At 39.7% G+C, this 27,065-nt stretch overlaps 1 protein-coding gene and 1 pseudogene across 1 annotated transcript; both read left to right on the plus strand.

Moving 5' to 3' along the window:
* The first annotated feature begins 1,474 nt into the window (after positions 1 to 1,474).
* On the plus strand, positions 1,475 to 2,452 carry LOC117509005 (olfactory receptor 52E8-like). The gene has a single exon (XM_034168828.1). The coding sequence runs from the start codon at positions 1,475 to 1,477 to the stop codon at positions 2,450 to 2,452; it is 978 nt and encodes a 325-aa protein (XP_034024719.1).
* A 15,641-nt stretch (positions 2,453 to 18,093) lies between these two features.
* LOC117509006 lies at positions 18,094 to 19,063 on the plus strand (annotated as a pseudogene).
* Positions 19,064 to 27,065: the final 8,002 nt, after the last annotated feature.

Genomic DNA, 27,065 nt, shown 5'->3' on the forward strand with positions numbered 1-27,065 from the left:
TGGGGCAGCCTGGATGGCACAATTATCGCTGCTACCACCTTCATAATTTTCTGGTAAACCAGCGCCATGCCCGCTCCACACAGCAGAAAGCCGGTCACCACCAAGCCAAATATATACACATCTTCGACGTCCTCCACAGAAAGCGTGTAAAGGCATATGACCTGCCATCTCCTCCACGAGTCCATCACGTAACCCATTACATGCGTCCCGGCAGGACAGGTCGGGTCCTCTGCCCCCGAATGTCTTGTGGAAAAAATAGTGTCAATTGCATTCAGAGACCACTGTAACAGATCCATTTTTGTCATTTTCCAGAAGAGCAAAGCTGCAGCCTCACAGACAGCACGCCACAGAAGCAGGAAAGATAAGGAGGGCGGGAGAAGAGAAAAATGCGTCCGTCTCGGCCGAGTGCAAGCTGGCAAAAAAAAAAAGCAGTCCTTGTAATATCTCTAATGCGTAAGTCAAAAATAATCCGAAGTTCCTCACTTTGTCAGTGTGATGTATGAAACATAAGCCTACGTTAAGCGTTAACTGATCAAACGGATTCCAATTTCTCGCTGGACCAAGAACCATCATTCCGGTCTTGTCCGAGTTTAAAATTAAGAAATTGCTGGACATCCAGCTTTTCAGTGACGCAAGACAATCCTTTAAAGACGTTATGTGTATGAGATTACCAGCATTTATCGGCATGTACAACTGAGTATCATCAGCACAGCAGTGAAAGGTAATCTCAAAACACTGCAATATGTGCTCAAGGGGTGCTATATAAAGGAAGAAAAGAAGGGGACCTAAGACAGACCCTTGTGAAACCCTATGTCTCACCCCATATCTCAACAAAGTTAGAGACAGTGTTGTTGTACAATACACAGTGAGAACGTCTGGTTAGGCATGATGTCAACCATGCAATGACATTACCAGTGATGCCAAAATGATTCTTCAGCCTATCAAACACAGTGCTAAGATGGCGTCTGAATCCACTGCAAGCAGAATATCATTTACCACTTTCGTGAGAGCTGTCTCTGTGGAATGAAACTGTTCTTTATTATAATGTACTTTTTTATGTTTGTTTTTTTTTTTCAGGGGCATGGCCAAGTGAGTAGTTCACTTCTTTCAGAGCAGAAGGTTCCCATTTCAATACCACCCCTACCTATAAAACGTGTGTAAATCAACATGCAGATTCATTACAGATCTGCTGTGGCAACCCAAGCGACTCATGATGTCAGTCAGTGAGGGGCAGTCACTAAAGAGCATTTAAAAAGCAGCATCCAGAGCGCACTTCACGAGACGATGACAGCTTTGCTTGATTTTCAGTATGACTCTGTTCCTCTAACAGAATGTGTTATCTGAGATGACTGAAGAAGTCAACAGGAATGCAAAACTAACATTAACCACATTCAATGCAATGAAGATATCACCGTTAATCTCACAAATGTACTTTTTGGGAGTAATTCTAAAGCATTATTTCAGATGAATGATCATGATTTATACAAATACGTGTATAACAACAATTACAGACTTTGTGATACTTGGATTTCCAGGACTTGACCCAAAATATAATGCAGCAGTGTCTGTTCTTCTTTTTTTCACTTATTTGGCTATTGTTTTTGGGAATCTTTTAATTTTAGTTTTTGTTGGGCTGGACAAGAGACTTTATAAGCCAACATACCTGATCTTTTGTCACCTGGCCATGACGGATTTATTATTTGGGACAGTGACTCTACCAAAAGCAATATCCAAATATTGGTGGGATGACAAGATTGTATCTTTCGGTGGCTGTTTTACTCAGATGTATTTTGTGCACGCCCTTGGTGCTATTCAGTCTCTGCTTCTACTGATTATGGCTCTCGATCATTTTATTTCAGTCTGTTTGCCTTTAAAATATCCTGTTCTCATTACAAACAACAAGATTTCCATTGCTTGTGGCTTGTCGTGGATCTTCACATTTTTTCGGATGATGATAATTGTCTTTCATGCTCTTTCTTTGCCGTACTGTGATTCAAACATCATTGTGCAGTGCTATTGTGACCACATTTCAATTGTAAGACTGGGATGTGGGGAGAATGTCAGATATGTTCAGAGAGTCGCACTTGGTTTTGCTATGTTTAGCCTGTTGCTTCCAGTTTCATTCATATTGTTTTCTTATACTTCCATCTTTGTAGTTATTTTGAGGATGCGGACTGTGGAAAGAAGCTATAAAACCTTCTCCACTTGCACTCCGCAACTTTTCATTACTTTTTTGTATTACTTGCCAAGGTGTTTTGCCTATGTGGCTAATAATGTGGGATTTTCTTTCAACTTAGATATCCATATTTTAGTGACACTCTTGTACAGTCTCATTCCTTGTGTTTTTAATCCACTTATATATTGCTTCAAAACCAGAGACATCAAAGACAGTCTGATGAGGAAGTTGACAAGAGCGAAAGTTGGAATGAAACAAGTTTTGAGAAAAATATAAATTCTTGACCACAATGAAGTTCTCATGATGCCAGAAATGTTTCACTGCAGAATGAAAGGTACTTGAATGGTTTTGCAATGATATGCAGTGACTATTCTTCATCCTAAAATGTTAAATACTTGACTATATAATGCACAACCTGTATGGAACTCTTGAAGCTTCATTATTTTATTTCCTAGTTATGTTTTCTTTGTTGTGCTCTGTAGTCCATTAAAGTGTAAATACAATGATAAAAGTGAGGACTGCAGAAATAAACAGACGTTCATTCACACATGACCATATTACCGCTCAAAATGAGTCATAGCAATAATAACAAATGGTCAACAAGTTAGTGGATAAGAGAGTAGGTTCACATTTGGTGTATTAGGACCATTGTCTTAAAAAAGTTGAGGTAGGGGTTATATTTCAAGAAAAACTCCAAGGTCATAAATTTTAGTGAGTATAACAATTCATTGAGATTAAAGCCACAAGTTTACAAGAAAAAAAATAGTGTATGTGGGGGGATGGTACAGGCCTCAAATACTTCACTTTAAAAGGGGATCATGCAGCATGTTAATGAGTTGCAGCAGCATGAACATGGTTGAATATTAATAATGTGTTACCTGAATGACATGGGTTTGTGCATGCATACCAGACAGAAAAAGAGAAAGAGGGAGAGAAGCTGTATTTGCTGTCAAAGGTGCATCAACAAAGTATCGACTGTATCATTGTATTCTGCTTGATAGGCTGGAGAATCATTTTGGGAATACTGGGAATGTCCTTGCATGGTTCACATCATATTAACCAGTCGTTCTCACTGCGTCTTGTACAACAATGCTACCTCTGTCATTGGTGACATGAGATATGGGGTTCCACATTGGTCTGTCTTAGGCCCCCTTTATATAGCACCCCTTGGGTACTTATTGTGGTGTTTTGGAATAACCTTTCATTGTTATTCTGATGATACTGTTAACACCCAAAATGTGAATCAGCTGCAAATCAAGAATTATCCTCAAATCATTAATTGCAAAACGTAAATGCTGAAAAATATCTCCTTAAACGTGAAAGCAGGTCTCACAAAACATGAACACAGGTCTCGCAAAAAGTGAATATCATTCATGATATACGAGGTCTGTGAGAAAAGTAACGGACCTTATTATTTTTTTCAAAAACTATATGGATTTGAATCACGTGTGATTACATCAGACATGCTTGAACCCTAGTGGGCATGCGAGAGTTTTTTCATGCCTGTCAGTTACGTCATTCGCCTGTGGGCAGTCTTTGAGTGACGAGTGGCCCACCCTCTCGTCGATTTTTTCATTGTTTAGGAATGGCTCAGAGACTGCTGCTTTGTTTGATAAAATTTTTTTTTAAATCTGTAAGGCACAACTGAGTGGACACCATTTGATAAATTCAGCTGGTTTTCGGTGAAAATTGTAACGGCTGATGAGAGATTTTGGAGTTTTACTGTCGCCGTAAGGACGGCCCACGGCGCCTGACGGTGATCTGCGCTCCGAGGCGGCGTCGTCTCGCTGTTTCAAGCTGAAAACTTCCTAATTTCAGGCTCTGTGGACCCAAGACGTCGTGAGATAACAGAGAACTTTCAGAAGAATTCGGGATCAGGAGTTTATCCAGACATTCCACTGTTAAAGGAGATTTTGTAATGAAAGAACGTGCGGGCAGATTCGCATGTCGGGCCGGACCCGACCGCGGGGGGTCGCCACAGGAAAAACACCTCCGTTGGAAACCTTAACGGACAAGTTGGAACATGCCCAAGCTGTTAAACAATTTCTCAGATACTCCCTTGTTGAAAGCCATCAAAAGCCGCCTGAATTTTACAAATGGTTTTCAACACGGAGGTGTTTTTCATGTCGCGGCGCAGACGGATTTGCCACGTCGTCACGGATCCGACTCGGCAAATTCGTCCGCACATTCTTTCATTACAAAATCTCCTTTAACAGTGGAATGTCCAGGTAAACTCCTGATGCTGGCTTCTTCTGAAACTTCTCTGTTCTCTGACGATGTCCTGGGTGAACAGAGCTTTAAATTAGGATGTTTTCAGCTCAAAACAGCCAGACAGATGCCACGCGCGCCGTCTCCCTGCAGCTTCTCAGACAAAGAGATTCCGACGGGAGGGGGAGTCCACACCTCACTCAAAGCCTGCCCACAGGCAAATGACATCACCAACAGGCATGAGAAAACTCACGCATGCGCACGAGGGTTCAAGCTTGTCTGACGTAAAAACATATGAATCAAATCCATTTATTTTTTGAAAAAATTAAAAAGGACCGCTTTTTTTTAATCACAGACCTCGTATACATTTTTTTCTGGATTTCAGTTTATGGATCAATTAATTCAGGAAATCTTGATCGCAAATCCTATCACAACAAAAATGTGTTTTTTTTCTGGTGGGGCACTACAACCCCAGTTACACTCCCCAGCTGCCGCTTCGGGGACAGTGGCAGGTGGGGAGTTTGGGGAGCTGGGGCAGTATCAAACAGTAACACAGGTGTCAAACTCAGGGATGACAGAAACCTCTGTTGGAGATTTCAGTGAAGTTTGAAAGATATTCAAAGTTAACAGCTCAGTAAATCTTAAGATAAACATTGTACAAAAAACAAACAATCCTAGTTTCTAACTTCAAGAAGCTAGACATTGAGCTACAACCATTATTTTTTATCTTTTTGAGCCATCCCTTGAGCTGGAAAAGTAACATTGTCTTTGAACTGATGCCATTCCTTGCAATCCTTTTCCGAATGGCTGCCAAGGGCTACATTGGTGCCATGCGACTCGTGGGCCAATAGATTCGGCAACCCAAATATCAAAGCCATAATGCCCTGTAACCACTTTCTTGAAATAAAGCGGTACCTTTTCAGCAATTTTTGACATATGGCAGTGGTTACTTCAGAAGTGTGTGTCGTCCTATAGTCCAGGGCAGCATGTTACTGTAGATGAGCAATTATTTCCGTCAAAGGTTTGTTGTCCCTTTCTCAGTGGTTGGCACAGCTTTCCAAAAAAATTAGCTTCGATAACAGATAATCAGCTAACTAAAAAGTTATCTTTTATAAAGCTAAACTGATAAACCACACAAAAATTTAGCGGAAACTACAGATAACCAATAACTTCCAGTATTGTCTCCAGTACACTTTCAACTACTAACAAGCTGATTTTGAGTTTTAACACCACGGTCGTTTGTGGTAGCATCAAAGACAACCACAGACCCAAACAATGAGTCAGCACTTCTATCTTTGAGCACCCTACCCACTGCTGGAAGCGCCTGTTTACTACATAGCTTCCAACAGCAAAGCAGTTGAGAGGAACAGTGAAACTCAATTCTATTTAATAACTGTGTCACCGTGAGGCGGAGGTCTTGGAAAATAAAGCAGTGCTGACTTATGGTTTGGTTTATAAATAAAATTAATACTGATAGAATAACTCCATTAATGTCAATTCTGTCATTTGTACAAAGTTAAACTATAACATACATCTTTTAATGTTGAATAATGCACTAATTCTGAAGTTTTGTAACAAACATAGACATATTAAGGATTATGGGTAAAATATGCCTCCGCTGCAAAATATGCCATTTTTTAATTTGTAAAAAAAAAAAAAAAGAGGCATTTTCCAAAAAAAGCCAAGTTGTAATTAGATAACCATCTGATATAACCGCTATCAAAATAAATAGAACACTGCCAACTACTGGATGCTCAGTACTAGGGAGAATACTGCCATGAACACTTACTGGCCAGTAGATGGCAGTAGAAACTGTGAAAACTTGCCAAATCAAAATTCCAGATAATCCATGTCTGCTACGTGTCCATGTCTGAAACCTTGGGGCGCCAGTTGTACTGAACACAGGTGTTCACATCTGAAAGTGCCATGCTGATGGTGTATGCAACAAAAAAAAGAAACCTGTCTGTCTTCTGAGCACCATGCATCAGAAAGTCGAAATTGGGGACACAACAAAAAAACAAACGCTGTTGTTGATTATAACCATTTCAAATGCGGTGTTGATATCATGGACCAGAAATTACGCAACTACTCTGTGCATGCAGGAACATGGAGATGGCCCATGGCTGTTTTACAACCAGTGATGCCGGTAACGCGTTACTTAGTAACGCGTTACTCTAATCTGACCACTTTTTTTTAGTAACGAGTAATCTAACGCGTTAATCTTTCCAAATCAGTAATCAGATTAAAGTTACTTCTCCATGTCACTGTGCGTTACTATTATTTTTCATTGTGGGTCGATAGCAGCATTAAACTTGGTCTATGGGCAGGAGGTCGGGGTTCGACTGAACTGCCCACTTTAAGTGAGCTGTGAGCTTTTCATCCGCGGTTTTTTGCAGCTGCTCGACTCGTCGTCTCCTCTTAAAGGATCAGCACACCTGCACTGAGCTTTACAAAGACATTTTTATGCTTTTTTTCCCTCCTTTATTTAGAGCTGAGCTGAGCCGCTCCGTATCTGCACGTTAAAACAGCTGATCCTCCGTGACGTGTCAACAACTACCACTATTTTCCACTCAAATGCACCTAAACTCTCTTTCTGAGGACCACATGATGTGAAAACACAATAAAACTTTCTTACCTGTAAATCTGGTCACGTTTTCTGCATAAATAAATGTTATCCATTCTTTGTGCTCAAACGCCAAATCAGGGGCGAATCCAGATGGAATGGGGGCGTGGGGCAAGGATGTGCCCCCCTCACAACACCCCTAGATTAAAGGTCCAGTTTTGAAGCCTTTTTGTTACTACAACTACTAATACTACTTAAAATAATATTAATTTCGACAAGTAAAATATTTAGAGAATTTAAATGTTAGAAAAATGCTAGAATGAATTTAATAGTTACATTTATAAACAATGTAGGTTTGAAATTGCAAGTTTTACTGTTACAGTGCTGTCAACAGTTAAATATGAGGTCAAGAAAGAGGTCTTTATTTTACTTTTTATAAAACAAGTATTTATTTTCATTGAAGTCAAGAAAGGGTGACTATAAAGTAAGTTTTGGCAAAACAGGTATCATTGTCATGTTGAGGTGGCAGAGGGTTGTTGTCGGCAGCTGGGAAAAGTAACTAAAAAAGTAACTAGTAATCTAACTTAGTTACTTTTACAATTGAGTAATCAGTAAAGTAACTAAGTTACTTTTTCAAGGAGTAATCAGTAATCAGTAATTGGATTACTTTTTCAAAGTAACTGTGGCAACACTGTTTACAACCTAATGGACATGGCTGCCACAAATGCATATGTTTTGTACACAGCATGTACAAGATCCAAGGAAAGTCAGCAACTGTTCATGCTGGAGCTTGCAGAGGAACTTCAAACCAGGCTTTTGCAATAAAAGGCACTCGGGGAAGTGCGCAAACAGTAGCATCGTGAGACGAGAGTTTCTCAAAAGAAAAAGACAGTGCCAGGTGTGCATACTCTGCAATAATAACAGAATCACTGAACTTTGCGTACACAGCCGAAAATACACCGGTGGCAAATGTTGGAAAGATACACCTTAGGAATGTGGAAACTGCTACAACTAGTTATGACAACTGTATACTACATTTGTGCATTTTGTATAGCCTCCATATGTAACAATCCTTTTATTTGTGTGAAATAGAATTTTGTTTTCTTCCTGAAGTGAAACTTTATGTTTGTTGTTATTTCAGGCTGATATTGTTTTTGTTGGTCAACACACAGCTGCTCAACATTTGCCTGCATTGATTATTTAACTAACACAGCAATGAACCGTAGATTTCTTCAGAAATATGAGCTAACATGGGAAGAAAAGTGAACTAATTGTTATGAACAACTTAGAAACATTCTATAACTTTCTATCACAGACCCTCCTTGCCTATGAAAGAACTGGCTGATCGACTCTTTGGTTCTTTCTCCTGTCTAAGATTTTTTTCTTTTGCTCTTTGAGCTGTCTTGCCTCATGATCCTGCACTCACTGTCTCTGAAATGTAGCCCTCTGCAGCAGACTGGGTGGCAGTTGAACTGAACCTTTTTACATAAATACAAAGGGGTGTAGGTGTTGAGAAATGTTTACAAAACAAATAAAATTATTGTTACCAATACATTGTAAATAAAATATATGTGTGATTTTAAGTTTATAACTGAGTGTCATGTTATTTTTCCAACTTTATAATTTTATTAGGGGCCTGTCTGGGTCCCTGTCAATCATGGGACCCTAGAATCTTTCTCCTTATTTCCCCCTTTTTGGCACACTTACACATACGTGCACATACAATCATCACATTGACTCAATATAATTTAGAATTCTACAGATTATTATTTTTCCTACTCTCATCTTGAGCACCTCCTCGATCAGATGTATTCATCATCCTTTTTGTTCTTTTATTTTGTTACACCCGCCAAGGACTTAATAAAATCATTGGTGTTTATTTATTTATTTGTTAGCTGAACGAAGGAAAAAAGTCCAAAAGTCACAAATCGTTGAGAAAAAGTGGACGAATGAGCCTGGACTTCTCGCATCACCACTAATGCACGAAACGGAACCAAAATGAATAAAAGAAAAACAAAGTGAATGGCGACCTTGACACTAATGAACAAAATCAAAACGAATCGCCAACGTGTGATCAATTCTGCAGTAAGTCTGTGGACAGTACAGACTCACTGCAGCTGCGTTGTTTTAACAATGTGTGCGCGCACACACATGTCTTAGCCAGAGATGTTGAGATGCTGGAGAGAGAGAGTTAGAGAGAGGCTGGAGGTTGGATGAAGTTCAACAACAATTTTCAATTTCAATTTATTTTCATTTATATAGCGCCATATCACACCAGAGTTGCCTCAAGGTGCTTCACACAAGTAAGGTCTATCCTTACTAACCCCCAGAGCAACAGTGATAAGAAGAAAACAACCTCTAAGGAAGAAACCTCAAGCAGACCAGACTCAAAGGTGTGACCCTCTGCTTGGGCCATGCTACAGACATAAATTACAGAACAATTCACAGAAACAATTCACAAAATGAATATACAGGAAATGCTGTTGGTGCACAGGACAGGAGGGTCTCCAGCACAAATACAACTCCCATCTCTGGATGGAGCTGCACCTTAAACAGAGAGAAAAAAAAAACAGAATCAGGCATCAGAAAGACAAGAAACACATTATAATTTGCCAGCATTAAACAATAAGAAAAACAGGAAATACTAAGGTGATCGCTGGCCACTAGCCTTAAGCTTCACTAAAAGACCCAGAATTTAGGTAAAGTTGAGGCTGCGGCACGCTCTCTTTCCTAATAAAATGAATTAAAAGAGTAAAAAGCATAAAACAAAACTGTACCAGTATGCTAGCCATACAAAAGAGAAAATAAGTGCGTCTTAAGTCTGGACCTGAAAGTCTCCACAGAATCTGACTGTTTTATTGATGCAGGGAGATCATTCCACAGAACAGGGTCACAATAAGAGAAAGCTCTGTGACCTGCAGACTTCTTATTCAACCGAGGGACACAAAGTAGTCCTGCACCCTGAGAACACAAAGCCTAGGCCGGTACGTAAAGTTTAATTAGGTCAGCAAGGTAGGCAGGTGCCAGTCCATGAATAATTTTATAGGTTAGTAGCAGAACCTTAAAATCTGATCTCACTGGGACAGGAAGCCAGTGAAGGGATGCCAAAATGGGTGTAATGCGGTTGAACTTTCTGCTTCGTGTCAAAAGTTTGGCTGCAGAATTCTGAACCAATTGGAGAGCCCTAATGCTAGACTGCGGTAAACCAGAAAATAGAACATTGCAGTAGTCCAATCTAGAAGAGACAAACGCTCAGGATCAGGGTCTCAGCATCAGTCATAGACAGGATGGGACGAATCTTCGCTATATTTCGCAGGTGGAAGAAAGCAGTCCTAGTAATATTTCTAATGTGGAGGTCAAAGGACAATGTAGGATCAAAAATTACCCCAAGGTTCCTCACTTTGTCAGTGTGATGTATGACACACGAGCCTAGGCTAAACGTTAACTGGTCAAATTGATGCCGATGTCTCACTGGACCAAGAACCATCATTTCAGTCTTATCAGACTTCAGACAACTTTATTGATCCCAAAAAGGGCAATTACGTTTACACTCCAATTACCTCAGACAAGATACAGCAATTAATCCATAATTATTACTTGTTTACCGTAATAATGGCACACATCAAAATTAAAGACAACACATATACATTTGACATTGTTAGAGTGCACTGAACTTGAAGTAGTCCATCTTCCGAATTGAGACAAAGTGGGTGAAGGCCGCAAGAGGAGGGGCCCACGCCACCCAGCCTGGGGGTTGAAGGCTGCAGCAGTAAAAACCGCGCTGCCTTCGAGGTGGCAAGGAGGAAGCCAGGGTGGGGGGAGTGGAGAGACATGGGGGGGGTTATAGGGATGGAGGGAGGGAGACATGCTTCGTGTGCAGATGAGTTAAATATCTGTCAATTTCTGTCTGTGTGTGTGTAAAGTCTGACAGTTCCTGTCCCTGTGTGTGTAAAATCTGATGTTGCTAGGCAACAGCAGGCTGGGGGGGGGGGTAGATGAGAAGGGGGGGCTGAATTCCTTCACCAATGCTGTAGATCCTTCTAGGGGAAGAGCAGGGAATTTGGCCTTCAGGAGCCGATAAGGCTGCCATGTTGATGTTGGCGGAGAGATACAGAATTCTATTTGCTGCACCCCTGACTGTCGAGACCAGATTTATGAAGAATATTCTCTGGTCCTCAGCAGTACAATCCTTTGCAATGCAGTGATTTCCTCTGAGATTGAATCCATTTTGCGTTTGAGTTCAAGAGTTCATGCAGTCTGAGATTACGCAGCATTGCCCCACTCATTAATTATGACGGACTGATAAGGGGACAAAATTCTGGAAGCAGCCGTCTTGCTAATATTCCTGTGGGTCAGGGCAGCGTACAAACCAATCAGCACCAAACCTCCCACCATGAAAGCGAATATGAATAAATCCTCAACATCTTCCACAGAGAGTGGAGCCGCATGTCACACTCCATTCTCTCAGGCGTCGAGAGCAAAGCCCGCTGGGTAGGATCCATCAGGGCATGCAGGGTCCCCAAACCCTGATCTCCTTGTCGAAAACAAATGGTGTCAATGGCATTGAGAGACCAGCTGATCAATTCCATAGTTAATCCAATTCATAATTTGAAGAATTCACAGTCTGGTGAAGCTGGGACTTTGAATGTAAGAGCAGAGATAGAGAGCAGAAGGGAGGAGAGGAGAGGGGAGGAATGCGACTGTCCTTGCCGGAGTCCCAAGCTGTAAGTCCCAAGAGTTAAAAAGTAGGAAGTTTCTACATTCAACTTCTCACTGATGCAAGGCAATCTTCTAAGGATTTTATGTGAACGAGATTACCAGCAGTTATATGTATAACAGCATGTATAACTGAGTATCATCAGCATAGCAGTGAAAGATAATCCCAAAATGCCGCAATATGTGCCCAAGGGGTGCCATATAAAGGAAGAAAAGCAGGGGGCCTAAGACAGACCCCTGTGGAACGCCAAATTTCATGTCATTAAGGTTAGAAGGTAGTGTTACTGTACAAAACACAGTGAGAACGACTGGTCAAGTATGACGTCAGCCATGTAAGGGCACTCCCAGTAATCCTAAAATAAATTTCCAGCCTATCAAGTAGAATATGATGATCCACAGTATCAAATGCAGCATTGAGATCTAACAGCACACACCAGCAATACAGCCTCTGGAGCATTTGCTGGACTTGGTCAAGTTTCTAGTAAAGAAGCAATGAACAGGGCGAGTGGTGACGTCAGCGGATCGCATCAGAGCGCAGCTCGTCTCAACGATTATAACAAGACGTTAAATCTGTTATAAACATAGGAATAAATACTGTAACAGCTGCAGACAAGAAGGAAAAAAAACAGGCAACTGTTTTATCAAGCCTTGACAATGTAAACAAGTCAAATAATTACCTTTTTAGACGGCTCAAAATGCTTTCTGAAGCTGGAGCTGGGTCAGGAGGCCTATATACAGTGACAAAGTAATACGGATGATTTTTGTTCTTCTGACCTTGGCAATGCGTAACATCCTGAGCAAAGCAGAGAATCAGATGCTTAAACGAGTTATATTTGTGACCCCCAACAGCTAATAAGCTAAACCTATATTTATAAATAAGAGCAACATCCCACCTTGCTTTGCATCACGAGGGACATAACTAAATGTATATGCAGGTGGGCAGGCCTCATTTAAGGGGAGGACAGCTGTAGGTTTAAGCCGGGTTTCACATAACCCAATCATATCTAAGTGATGATCAATAATTAGATCATTAATCAACAGTGATTTTGAGGATAGTGATCTTATGTTAATGAGACCCAGACTAAGGACCTCAGTGGGGTTGACAGTTGAACTGTTTGGGTTTAGGGGTGGTTCCAGAGTAGCATATATAAGATGCCTTGAAGTAGGTTTAGGTTTGAGACATTTCACGGGCATTGTAGGTAGCAGACACGAAATCTTTGCTATTGCTGGAACAACCACTGGGCCATCCTCAATTTCAACATCATCCAAAGTAGTAATGGGGATTAAGTTTGCAAAGCATATCCCTCTATAATTTTTATGGACACGTCTACGGAAGCAGACCACAGTCTCAACTTGTTGAATTTCCCTCCCTGGCAGATAAACTGCACTATCACCATAGTGGATTTTCTGCACTAATTTCTCTGCTAAGCTAATGGATTCCACACCCACATTTGTCATAAGCCTTGCAGGGTCTCTAAACACCTGCTCTGTGGCCTGCTGTAAATTCCTAATGTTAACCTCCCTGGAGAGCTCTATCTATGTTTGCAGACAAGAGAGCGGCGCCTTCCCCAGAAGGGTGGAGGCTGTCCGGCATCAGCAACCCATGGCGGCCCCAGAACGAAGGCCAGTTATCAATAAAGCTAAAGCTTTGCTGTATACAAAATTGCGCCAGCCACTTATTTAACAAAGTCAGCCTGCTAAACGCTTCATCAGTACCCCGGGAGGGGAAGGGACCAGAGACTATTAATCGCTGCTGACACATCTTTCTGGCAAGGTCGCAAGTCCTCTCTGTGTGCATTTTTGTGACCTCTGAATTATTCATCCTGACAATCACACGGAACGCTGATGGTACTGGAACTACACAAATGAGGAACCGTCAAGACAGAAAGCAAAACGGAATATGGACAAATTGAGGTTGTCGTCAGGATTTGTTCACATTTTTCAACAGTTTGAAAATTCTGATGAAGTGCCAGCTGCAGGAACAAAGCTGGACAATGGTTAAATGATGTCTCCAAAAGTCAACACAAGTACAAATTTCTTGATTCGTTTGGGCTTTGGTGTCCTTCGTTATTGCCGTGTGACCAGGGCTTTAGCAGGATTACCTCAAAACTACTGCACAGATTTGATTAAATTTTCACCACAGATAGATATTAGGCCATTTTGGAGGTGATCCAGATCCAGATTCTGTATCTAGATTTCACTTTATATAGGCTTTGAAGGATTACGACAAAACTATTTCACGGATTCTCACCAAATTTGCACCACAGATATAAGGGCATAGAAGACTCCACTGAATTTTGGAGGTGATCCAGATCCAAATTCTGGGTCAGGATTTCATTTTATAGACTTTGAAGGATTACCTCAAAACTACTTCACAGATTCTCACCCAATTTGCACTACAGATAGGCCTAGGAAGACTCCATTAAATTTTGGATTGGATCAGGATCAGGATCCCGATTCTGGATAATTTCTTATACCCCGATCAAACTAGGGGCTGAATGAGCATGAATCTTGTAAGAATGAAAATTCGACCCACATTCAAGAGGTGTCGAGGTGCATTCACGGCCATTGGACAGCATTCTGAGCACAGTCTTAACAACTGGGCACAGTCATGCAGCTGTCTCAAATGTTTTGCATAGGTTCAAAACAATAGTGCCACAGTCAAAGTGCCGTCTCACCACAGTCTGACTGCAGTCTAAACAATTGGACAGCGTTAAATGGCATTTGTGACATTCTGAACAGGTTCAGGCGGACGTTCGGCATGTTTCTGCCACGGCCAAATGTCCCAAATGCACCTGGATGCACCAGGAGCGCACCTCAAATGCTGTTGGATTATATTCCCTCCACCTCCAATTTCTCCACACAATTGGACCTCACTCATACAGCAATGCAAGTGCACGCAGGGAGAGAGGCAGAGGCAGCTGTCCTCCGCCATTCTTATTGCAATTCCATCTTACCAAGATGGCGCCGTTGTATGTGGCTTGCCGTCGGCACTCACTTAATTTGTTTTTTTTTTTTGTTGTTGTGGTTTTTGCAACTTGTTGTACAGAATGTGTCACCACTCCTGCTGTATGATCGCCATACTCTCATGGGCATTCGTGCTTCAGTGGAGAACCTGGCTATCTTTGGCTCTGGCAGATAGCCAGGGACACCACCACCGCCTGTCTTTGTGTCTGTGCCTGGCTTTCTGTGCCAGCCACTAGGTGTGTTACTTCGGTGTCAGCGCCACAGTGGGTGCAGGAAGAGAGGAGGAGTGTACCTGGCTTCTTCCTGCAAACACACTCCTGGGCATTTATTGGCTGGATTCTTCACACCATATGACTGCTATGATGTGCGTTGTTCCCTGGCATTTAGCTATCAGTGGCTGTGGCCGGCTGTCTGAGATGTTGGGTTTCCTCTTCTGCATTGCTGGCCTGTGAGGATTTGCAGATGGGGCTGGGTGCAAGAGAACCTCCGCCCCAGTCATGTCTCCCAGCAGACTGACGTGCGCTCAGTTTGTGTGGTGCTCAATAACACCAGATCACTTACAAGTAAGACTTTCATTTTGAATGACTTTTTCTCCATGCGTGCACTGGACTTTCCGCATGTTAACAGAGACCTAGCTGAAACCAGGTGAAATAGTGCCTTTACTGAGCTCCTGCCCACCGGCTGTTCATTTTTCAGCTCCTGGACTCTGTTGCACCGATGTGTTACAAATACAGTAAATCAAAATCTGACCCCTGTTTAAATACCATGACCCATGCCCTCAGGCAATGCTGCAGACAGGCGGAGAGAAGGTGGAAAAAGGACAAACTACAAGTGTCTCTGGGTATTCTGAGGGATGTTCTAAAGCCCCTTTCACACCGGGCGTGTATACAGTTGCGTTGTGATGCAGATGGAGTACGCTGGAAAATTGCGTAGCTTTGGCATAGTTCCTGTGCAGGCTTTTGTGTGATTGCATGTGGTTGCGTTCCTAGTCTTGCTTTCAGTTTCTGCTATTTTTCTGCCTATCGCAGTCCACTCCTGCTTCCTTTTTTTGTCATTGTGGAAATGCGCTCCATTCTCAAAATGGTACATGGACGGCACTCACGTTTCCAGATGTACACTGAGATATATTGGGATAGAACAAGTAAAACCTACAAACCGTGGTGGTGATATTAATCAAAATTTACTCAAAAGAGAAAGTTATTGGATCTACACTCTGGACACTCTCAATCCTAAAGGACTCAACGAGGATTTTGATATTAGACCTTTTTTGTGATTCTCCTATACAGCTTTGCCATCATTAGTGCCAATGTTGTTGTCTTATGCGAACATGCCCCTGCTGTGTTGTTCTATTCCTCCACACAGATTTTAGGTTCTACTCAAGCATCTTGTGTCGATTGTATTTGCACCGGATGGATGCACTGTCTCTTTTTTTTGCCCTTTTGGACTATTAACCAATTGTTTGTTTACAGTATTTTATGACGGTTTACACCTGATGTTTATGACTGTAGAAAGAGTACAAATGTGTGTGCACTTTTTTTTATTTATTTATTTTTTTATTGAATATCCAATCCACTTGACAACATGCATGGTTGCCTTCAAATTTGTATATGAATTAATTTGTTTACCTGATTCTCTGGAATTGTGAGGAGTGGCGCAGAGCTGTGGCCGGGGGTCCGGGCCCACTGTTGCTGCAAATTTGGGGCTTTCTAATGATAACTGACAAAGCTGATTATCATGTACAGCAGGAACCTTCATGCTATGCATGATTTCATCAAATTAATAATGATTTCAACTTTTTTTGACTGTAATCAAATTCATTGGACAACATGCATAGTTGTTTTCAAATGTACGAGTATACTTGAATTTTTTTGTTTACTTGATTTTTTAAAGTTGTGAAGAGTGGTACTAATCTGCTACTGGAAGTCCAGGCCCATTTGGCTGCAAATTTGGGGCTTTCCAATGAAATTGATACTTTAAGGATCAAAGTGGACTATCATATACAGCATTAACCCTACCTGATATTTATGACTGCAAAAAGAGTACTTATGTGTTTACCTTTTTTTTTTTTTTTTTTTGACTCCAATCCACTTGACAACATGCATGGTCGCTTCCAAATTTGTACATGAATTAATTTGTTTACCTGATTCTTTGGAATTGTGAGGAGTGGCGCAGATCTGTGGCCAGAGGTCTGGGCCCATTCTTGCTGTAAATTTGGGGCTCTCCAATGAAATAGCATTTTAAGGAATAAAGTTGATTATCATATACAGCATGAACTCTCATGCTGTGCATGTTTTTATCAAATTAATAATGATTTCATTTTTTTGTCTGTATCCAAATTTATTGGACAACATGCATAGGTTTTCAAATGTGTACATGCATTTATTTGCTTGTTCATTTTTTTTTTTTTGCACTTTGTCACATGTTATCAGTTAACGTCAGTATATATACAGGTGCGTCCAGGTACAATTATTATGTCTGTAGAAGGGCTAGGCCCGAAACGTCACCCTCGGTATTCATTAAAGACTTGTTTGGGAGCTAACCGGTTGTGTGTATCTTAACTTCATTTTTCGTAATAAAATCATTGGCATCTATTTATTTGTCTGTCAGTTAGTAGGATTACATCAAAACTACTACACAGGTTTGGACGAACATTTCACCACAGGTAGATATTAGGCCATGGAAAACTCCATAAAATTTTGGATCGGATCTGGATCCGGATTCTGGATCAAGATTTCACTTTATATAGGCTTTGAGGGATTACATCAAAACTATTTCATGGATTCTCACCAAATTTGCACCACAGATAGATATTAGGGCATGGAAGACTCCACTAAATTTTAGAGGCGACTCAGATCCGGATTGGTGGACATCAGAAATCTCGGATTGCTCTTGTTGTCACAGTCATTGCTTGTCTTATGGTTGTTTATGTATTCGCCCATTATTTTTTTGATGCTTGGAAACTGTACATTTCTCACTCTTCTTTATTACAATGTATTTTTTTATTTTTTGGAGAGCAGGGGCATGACCAAGTGAGTAGTGCACTTCTTTCCAGATCAAAAGGTTCGCACTTCAAGACCACCCCTACCCATTCTCCATGTAATGTGGAGTTACATCACGAAGTCCATCCAGCGTAAAGCATGCACAAATCAACACGCAGATTCATCACAGATCTGTGGTGACAATCTAAGTGACTCATGATGTCAGTCAGTGAGGGGCAGTCGCTAAAGAGCATTTAAAAAGCAGCACCCAAAGCTCATTTCATGAGATGATGTCAGCTTTTCTTGATGTTCAGTATGACTCTCTTCCTCTAACAGAATGTGTTTTCTGAGATGACTGAAGCAGTCAACAGGAATGCAAAACTAACATTAACCACATTCAATGCAATGGAGATACTATATTAGAACCTCTTAATCTCACAAATGTACTTTTTGGGAGTATTTCCAAAGCATTTTTTCACATGATCATGATTTATTCAAATATAACAACAATTACAGACTTTGTAATACTTGGATTTCCAGGACTTGACCCAAAATATAATGCAGCAGTGTCTGTTCTTCTTTTTTTCACTTATTTGGCTATTGTTTTTGGCAATCTTTTATTTTAGTTTTGTTGGGCTTGACAAAAGACTTTATAAGCCAACATACCTGATCTTTTGTCACATGGCCATGACGGATTTATTATTTGGGACAGTGACTCTACCAAAAGCAATATCCAGATACTGGTGGGATGACAAGATTATATCTTTCGGTGGCTGTTTTACTCAGATGTATTTTGTGCACTCCTTTGGTGCTATTCAGTCTCTGCTTCTACTGATTATGGCTCTTGATCGTTTTATTTCGGTTTGTTTTCCTTTAAAATATCCTGTTCTCATTACAAACAACAAGATTTCCATTGCTTGTAGCTTGCTGTGGATATTCACATTTTTTCGGATGATGATAATTGTCTTTCATGCGCTTTCTTTGCCGTACTGTGACTCAAACATCATTGTGCAGTGCTATTGTGACCACATTTCAATTGTAAGACTGGGATGTGGGGAAGGAGTCAAATATATTCACAGAGTTGCACTTGGTTTTGCTATGTTTAGCCTGTTGCTTCCAGTTTCATTCATATTGTTTTCTTATACTTCCATCTTTGTAGTTATTTTGAGGATGCGGACTGTGGAAGGACGCTATAAAACCTTATCCACTTGCACTCCACAACTTTTCATTACTTTTTTGTATTATTTGCCAAGGTGTTTTGTCTATGTGGCTAATAATGTGGGATTTTCTTTCAGCTTAGATATCCGTATTTTAGTGACACTCTTGTACAGTCTCATTCCTTGTGTTTTTAATCCACTTATATATTGCTTCAAAACCAGAGACATCAAAGACAGTCTGATGAGGAAGTTGACAAGAGCGAAAGTTGGAATGCAACAAGTTTCCAGGAAAATATAAATTCTTGACCACAATGAAGTTGTCATGATGCCAGAAATGTTTCACTGCAGAATAAAAGGTACTTGAATGATTTTGCAATGATATGCAGTGACTATTCTTCATCCTAAAAAGTTAAATGCTTAACGATATCATGCACGACATGTATGGAACTCATGTAGCTTGATTATTATATTTATGACTTATGTTTTCTTTTCAGTGATCTGTAGTCCATTAAAGTGTGAATACAGTGATGAAAGCAGGTCTACAAATTGTTTTTCTGTCAAAGACTGAAGAAAACGACAGGCATAAGGGAGTGAAAATAAGCCTTCCACATCACAGCTTTATTGTAAAATGGGGGTCAGAGAAAGCCACTCCTGACAGATCAGGTATCCTTAATAACAATGTTTTTCTCTTTCACTCCTACATGAAGTGAGGACTGCAGAAATAAATAGACATTCTTTCACGCATCACCACATTACTGCTAATTCATAACAATAATAACAATTGGTCAACTTAGTGTATTTGGGCCATTATCGTTAAAAAAACGAGAGGTAGGAGTAATATTTCAAGAAAAACTCAAATTTTACAAGAAAAATAGTGTATGGGGGAGGGGGTGTTGGTACAGGTCCCAAATACTTCACTTTACAGGGGAATTATGCAGCATGTAAATGAGTCGCAACAGCATGAAAATGGTTGCATATTAATAACGTGTTACCTGAATGACATGGGTTTGTGCATGCATACCAGACAGAAAAAGAGGAGAGCTCTCCTCTTTTTCTGTCTCTAGATAGAGAGAGAAAAAAGAAAGTTGGGTGAACAAGAGTGAGCATGAAGGGGAGAGAGAAAAAAGTGAAAAAAAAAAAAAATCAGTTGTTTCACCAATTTTCTGCTGAAAAAGTAGGTCAATTTTTTAAATTTTCCTTTTGAACTTCCTCCCAGGCATTTATATAGACCAGCAAATGTCAGAAAACATTTTTATAATAATTTCTTCAAACAGTGAACAAATGTATAAAGCCATGCACTGAATAAAATACGAGGTCTGTCCGTAAAGTATCGTACCTTTTTATTTTTTTCAAAAACTATATGGATTTCATTCATATGTTTTTACGTCAGACATGCTTGAACCCTCGTGCATGTCTATCTCGGCTTTCAGTGCTTACCAGTCGAGTGAGTATAAAAGAACTTGTGGAGAGCTGGACATGTCCCAACTTGTCCTCTAACACTCCGAAACGGAGGTGTTCCTTTGTCTCGCTTCATCAGCGAATCGGTCGTGACGCGCGAAGCCTCCGCGCGGCTTTCCATGACAAAATCTCTTGTTAAAAGTGAAATCTGCCGGAAAATGGCTGATGTCCAGGTCTTGTGATAACCAGAGAAAGAGCACACGACGGTCTCGTATCCACAGAGCCATCAGTTCAGAAATGATCCAGTGGTTTGTACCGCATCGTCGCAGCTCGCAGCGCGGCGCACCGACCGTCCTTTAAAGGGGTCCTTAAACCTGTAGTTAAAGTCCTTATTCTCTGTGAAGCCCGTAAAATTTTCACTGAAAGCCAGATAAATTTTTCGAATGGTTTCCAGGTGCCAGTCTCTAACAGCTTCTGAAAAAATTCTGATGGAAAAAAGTCCTTTTCATTCCGCCATTTCCAGACAATGAAAATCTGACGAGGGGGCGGGACCACTCCTTCCACAAGGCGTGCTCACAGGCGAATGACGTCACCGACAGGCGTGGAAAAACTCACGCATGCGCACGAGGGTTCAATCATGTCTGACGTAAAAACATATGAATGAAATCCATATAGTTTTTGAAAAAAATAAAAAGGTACGATACTTTACGGACAGACCACATATATAAGTACTAACAGTAGACTAAAACCAAATTAAAGAATAGAATAGTGTCAGCCTCAAGCCTGATACCCACTATCTAATTATTTAATTCTGTTTTATCACATTACAGTGAGGAAAATAAGTATTTGAACACTCTAATCTAATCCTAATCTAAAAAAAAAATCCAGAAATCAGAATATATGTTTTTTTTAATAATTTATTTGTATGTTACTTCTGCAAATAGGTATTTCAACACCTGTGAAAATCAATGTTAATATTTGGTATTGTGGCCTTTGTTTGCAATTACAGAGGTCAAACGTTTCCTGTAGTTTTTCCACCAGGTTTTCACACACGGCAGCAGGGATTTTGGTCCACTCCTCCATACAGATCTTCTCCAAATCTTTCAGGTTTGGAGTTTCAGCTCCCTCCAAAGATTTTCTATTGAGTTCAGGTCTGGAGACTGGCCAGGCCACTCCAGGACCTTGAAATGCTTCTTACGGAGCCCCTCCTTAGTTTCCCTGGCTGTGTGTTTGGGGTCATTGTCATGCTGGAAGACCTAGCCATGACCCATCTTCAGTGCTGTTAATGAGGGAAGGAGGTTGTTTGCCAAAATCTCGCAATACATGACCCCATCCATCCTCCCTTCAATACGGTGCAGCCATCCTGTCCCCTTTGCAGAAGAGCACCCCCAGAGTATGATGTTTCCACCCCCCATGCTTCACGGTTAGGATGGTTTTCTTGAGGTTGTTCTCATCCTCTAAACATGGTAAGTGGAGTTGATTCCAAAAAGCTCTATTCTGGTCTCAATCAGAACACATGACCTTCTCCCATGCCTCCTCTGGATCATCCAGATGGTCACTGGTGAACTTCAAATGGGCCTGGACATGTGGTGGCTTGAGCAGGGGGACCTTGCTGCCCTGCAGCATTTTAAACCATGACAGCATCATGTGTTACTAATGTAATCTTTGTGACTGTGGTCCCAGCTCTCTTCAGGTCATTGACCAGGTCCTCCTGTGTAGTTCTGAGCTTTCTCAGAATCATCCTTACCCCACAAAGTGAGATCTTGCATGGAATCCCAGACTGAGGGAGATTGACAGTCATCTTGTGTTTCTTCCACTTTCTAATAAATAATCATAACAGTTGTTGTCTTCTACCAAGCTGCTTGCCTGTTGTCCTGTAGTCCATCCCAGCCTTGTGCAGGTCTACAGTTTTGTCCCTGGTGTCCTTAGACAGCTCTTTGGTCTTGGCTATGGTGGACAGGTTGGAGTGTGATTGATTGAGTGTGTGAACAGGTGTCTTTTAAACAGGTAACAACTTCAAACAGGTGCAATTAATACAGGTAAAGAGTGCAGAATAAAAGGGCTTCTTAAAGAAAAATTAACAGGTCGGTGTGAGCCAGAATTCTTGCTGATTGGCAGGTGTTCAAATACTTATTTGCAGCAGTAAAATACAAATAAATTATTAAAAAATCATACATTGTGGTTTCCGGATTTTTTTTTTTTTTTTTTTTTTTTTAGATTATGTCTCTCACAGTGGACATGCACCTAAGATGAAAATTTCAGACCCCTCCATGATTTCTAAGTGGGAGAACTTGCAAAACCGCATGGTGTTCAAATACTTATTTTCCTCACTGTATGCCAAGTATGAGCTACTTGAATGCATTATGGACTACTACAAGATGAGGAATAATACAAAATAAAAAAAATGATCAGAATCAAAATCGACAGTGCAACTGCATATGTAACTTAAAATATTCACTACTTATCAATTAAGCTATTAAAATAAAATAAAATAATAATAACAAAAAAAAAAAAACCTTTCCACAAATGTTTTATATCGTCACCGTGCAACAACCTTGGCCTACTCAAGGTTGTTACTCCAGGAAAAATCAAATAAATAACTCTTATAAAAGCTTAACCCTCTCAAGGGAGGCGATGCAGATCTGCAACAGCTAAATATTAGGTTTTTCCTGTTACTAAAAATTTTAATTTGAGACGGTAAAGCTGTTCAACTGAAAAACAAGCTTGGCAAGAATTTTTTTTTTACATATTTTTAAAAGTTTTTCTTGTATTCTGAGTATTATTTTCCAATGATTTTCACATTGTTTTAAACAGGTGACACCTAGCAAAATGAGAGCTGACATGATTAGAGGGTCTACTCCCACAGTGCTTGACTGAATTAGATATTATACATCAGGCAGTGTGATTGCACCCGTAGGGCCCGGTCACACGGCAATAACTGAATGAGGGATGAGACTGAGCACAGCCAGCCCTGTCCTCATGTCCGCAGCACTTGCAGGGGCGGGATTTGGTTGTCTTGACAACACATGAGAGATGTTATTTGTCTTCACAATGTGTGTGCACCACTAATCTGTATATAACACTGGATAGCTCATTGGCATATTTTTGAAGCAAATCGGCTGCCATATTGGCTTTGATATTTTTAAATAATTTATATCAAGTTGTAGAGATTTACTTTCAGTTTGAGTCTAAGGAAGATAATTAAAAAAAAAATTATATTAAGAAGCCCGATTTCCTTTTTGTATTTGAAATGCCATAAACAAATTAAAATGTGTGAAATATCAAGGAGCTGAATACTTTTGCAAACCACTGTATTTGAGAAGAAACAGGAAGAAGCAAGAATGCTTATCAAATCCTACCCCTTCTTCTACTTTACATGTTCAAAAGGACTTCCCAATTATGAATGTGTATGGAGCTAAATCCAGGCCAAAAGTTTTGTAATCTGAAAATAAAAAAAAGATTGAAAAAATAAATTTTGAAACTGAAAATTCAGTGTTTGTTCTTGAATTTTATAATCATTTAAAAAGTATTATTAAAATAAAAATAAGTGTAAGATATATATTTTTCAGTTTAAATAAATGTTTGATTCAGCTCTGTAATTATTTTGATCAAATAATTTATTTTAATTCATATTTCTTTTTTTCACCTTCAGATCTTTTTTCACTTTTGGATCTTATTTTTCCAGTTTCAAACATTTGGCCTCATTCTGGCGTAGGAGGGCGTGGCTCCAATTGAGAGGGGCATGGAATTGTGAGTGACAGGAGAGCAATCAGTCCTCACATGATATTTAAACCCTTGAGATAAAGCTGTTTATTGTGATCAATGTGTAGCAGTTGGTTGGCCACCAGCTGGCAACCGCAAACGTCCTTGTGGACGTGTGCAGTTGTCAGCCCACTCATGCAAGCATGTTTCACGGATACTGCAGATGTTTAGCGAATATGAACCAATTCTGTGTGCAATTCATACGCAAATCATCCTAAACACCACTGGGACTGGGCCTTAAGCAATAAACAATGAATGCTGTGCTGCAAAGCACCATGGGAGTTCAAGGTTTTAAATGTTATTTTGGTTTATGTTAGTTTAAGTGTTGTTAGTGTTATTGTGTTTTTGTAGCTCAATTGGTTTAGTCAGTTGAATTAAGTATCATGTTACCATTATCGGAACTACCAGCCTTTTCTCACTACTCCTTTTTCTACCAGAGGGTGCCAAATGGCACCGCTGGGGTAATTTACAACTCATTAGGCCACCTTTTATGTGAATGGAGCCATTAGATCGGAATGTGCCAGTACCAGAGTCACCAGCAGTTTCAGCCTAAGGATAGTGTTGATTCTTATTCTTTGCCTTCAAATGATCATTTGTTGCTCTCTGTTTCATTTGCCTGCACAGAACTGCGAAAAAAGGCTTTTGTTTACTCGGCACTGTCAACATGGATCATGTTGCAAAAAGACTGGAAATTAACTGAACTTATTTCACTGAGCACGTTTAAGTCCAGACTGAGAGCACTTGAGATGACCTCTTTAAATTGTAACTGTTTTTGTTAATCTTTTTATTTTAATTGTGTGAATTTAATTCGAATTGTAGTGTAACTTTTTCTGCCTCATGGCCAGGACTCCCTTGCAAAAGAAATTTTTAATCTCAATGAGACTTTCCTGGTTAAATAAATGTAAATAATAATAATAATAATAATAATAATAACAATAATAATAGTAATTTACTCTGATGTCCACGAATGTATGAAGCTAACTGCTTTTTAATATATACAAGTGCATCTCACAAAATTAGAAGATTATGAAAAAGTTCAATACTTTTTCTCATATATTTTTGAAAGTGACATATAAACATTACATATAAACTAAAATGTTTCTGTCAGGGTTGTGAGTGGAACCCCAAAGCAGGAACAAGGTTGGTGGTGGAAAAAACAGCAAAAAACAAACAAACAAACAAACAAAAACACAGGTTTATTGTGCAAAATAACACACCGAAAATAAAAAAGGATCCAAAAAAACAGTCAACAAAAGCACAAACAAAACAAAATGGCAGGCTGGATCAAGGTCAAGAGCAAAAGCAAATGCAAGGTCAGTACACTTGAGAGCAGTCCATAGAGCAACAGTCTTTTTGGAGGGGAAAGCAAAAGGGTGATCCAAATAACAAACACAGGTCAAGCACAAAAAACAGTAGTCGTGCCATGCAACAATTATACACGGGTCGGTCACAATCAAGGCTACAGATACAAAATACAGATGTTATCATATCAGAAACACTAAATCATATGTCATGAAGATGTATCTTGCTTTCAGCATCTGCATATGAAAAAAACTTCATGTTGCCGAAAAAATGGTTTGATTAATCCTAATATTTAACAAGTTATGACCAGAAATGTGTTGCATTTTTAAATGAAATTAGGCGTTATTCTGTGTCACTTTAAAATTGATGCAGCATGTTTTATTGTATAACAATAAAGGTGTGGTAGTCTTTTATGAAAATGTTTTTCTATGATATAAACAAATATCTGTTTTCTATTTTCAGAAAATGTCATCAATTTCGGGTGATCCGAGAGACAGCTACATAGTTTTACAGAAATGAGTTACACCATTGTAAAATTTCATTTTCAAGACAATATTGAATGGAAATGCTGAATGAAAACAATACAAAGTCATCCTTTGGTCTTTAAATAATGTTATTTGAAGTCTCAAGGGTGTCTAAAAAAATAAAAAGATTTAATGCGGCCAGAGCAATATTTTGTTTTTGGCGATGATCGCACTGCATGGTCTCAGATGTTCAGAAAATCCTGTAGAGTCCGTGACATACCTACGTTTAAAAATAATAGCATGGTGAATGTAACTTAGGTAGTTTTATTGTCCTGTGTTAGGATAATTAGAGGATATAAGTTGAATGGAATAAATAATTAGGTCTTATACCCGTTATGATGAAGGCTATAGGTAGCACCATGTCACGGACTGTACGTGTGTAGAGTCCGTGACATATAGTTTTAAAATAGTACATGGATGATTCTATGAGTATCCATGATGAAGTGTTCTATCTATATTGAAGAATACAGTTTGTTAAGCCTTATAACCAAAACGTACCAATTTTGTTAAGTAAATAGTAAAATAAATGACTCTTGTATTAAGGATATCCTTTCTATTGTAGAGTCTGTGACGGTCAAAATGTGACTTTGCCTCTTTGTCTTAATATTGTCACCAAAAAAAATTGGCTAGAGATACATGAATAAAATTTTGGATTATATTGCACTAGACATTGGTCTTCATAATGGGTCTCAATTCAAAGAAAAATACTTACTTTGATTTTTGTCTTAAGGTGACACACCTTAAGACACCTTGATTGTGACTGACCTGACAACTCAGGATAAACGTGGGGCTCAAAAACCAGCATGAAGTTCACCGACAAGGATGCAGTATCCAGATCAGACAGGAGATAATATACCTCTGGAAATATAATTTTCTGGCTTGCTAAAAATGAAATTCAACTGTCTGGACAAATAATAAAATTATGTTGTGCTTCTGACCAAACAGAGCTTAGCTCTAGGTTGCTTATTCACAACAAAATGTATGTAGTATGTTGTGAAAGTAATTTAAAAAAGTCAACTTAAACACCATGACTTCAAATTACCACTGCTCCTGTTGTAGTTCACGCTTCTGGTGCTTAATTTATGATATCTGGGTTTATATTTTAGTGTCATCTCCTGTGTATTGTATTCTTGTGTAGTGTTTATATTATCTGGCATTCCTCATCCATGTTAATTAGTCAAGTTTTCCTGTTTATTATTTCACTCACCACTCATCTTCAACCGCTTATTCCAGTACAGTATGTTCAGGAACACGGCGTTGGCCAGTCGCATTTACAACCTGATTGACATTGCAGCACTGAATGCACAACTGTTT

Source organism: Thalassophryne amazonica, chromosome 4 (genome assembly GCF_902500255.1).
Source record: "Thalassophryne amazonica chromosome 4, fThaAma1.1, whole genome shotgun sequence".
NCBI lineage: Eukaryota > Metazoa > Chordata > Actinopteri > Batrachoidiformes > Batrachoididae > Thalassophryne > Thalassophryne amazonica.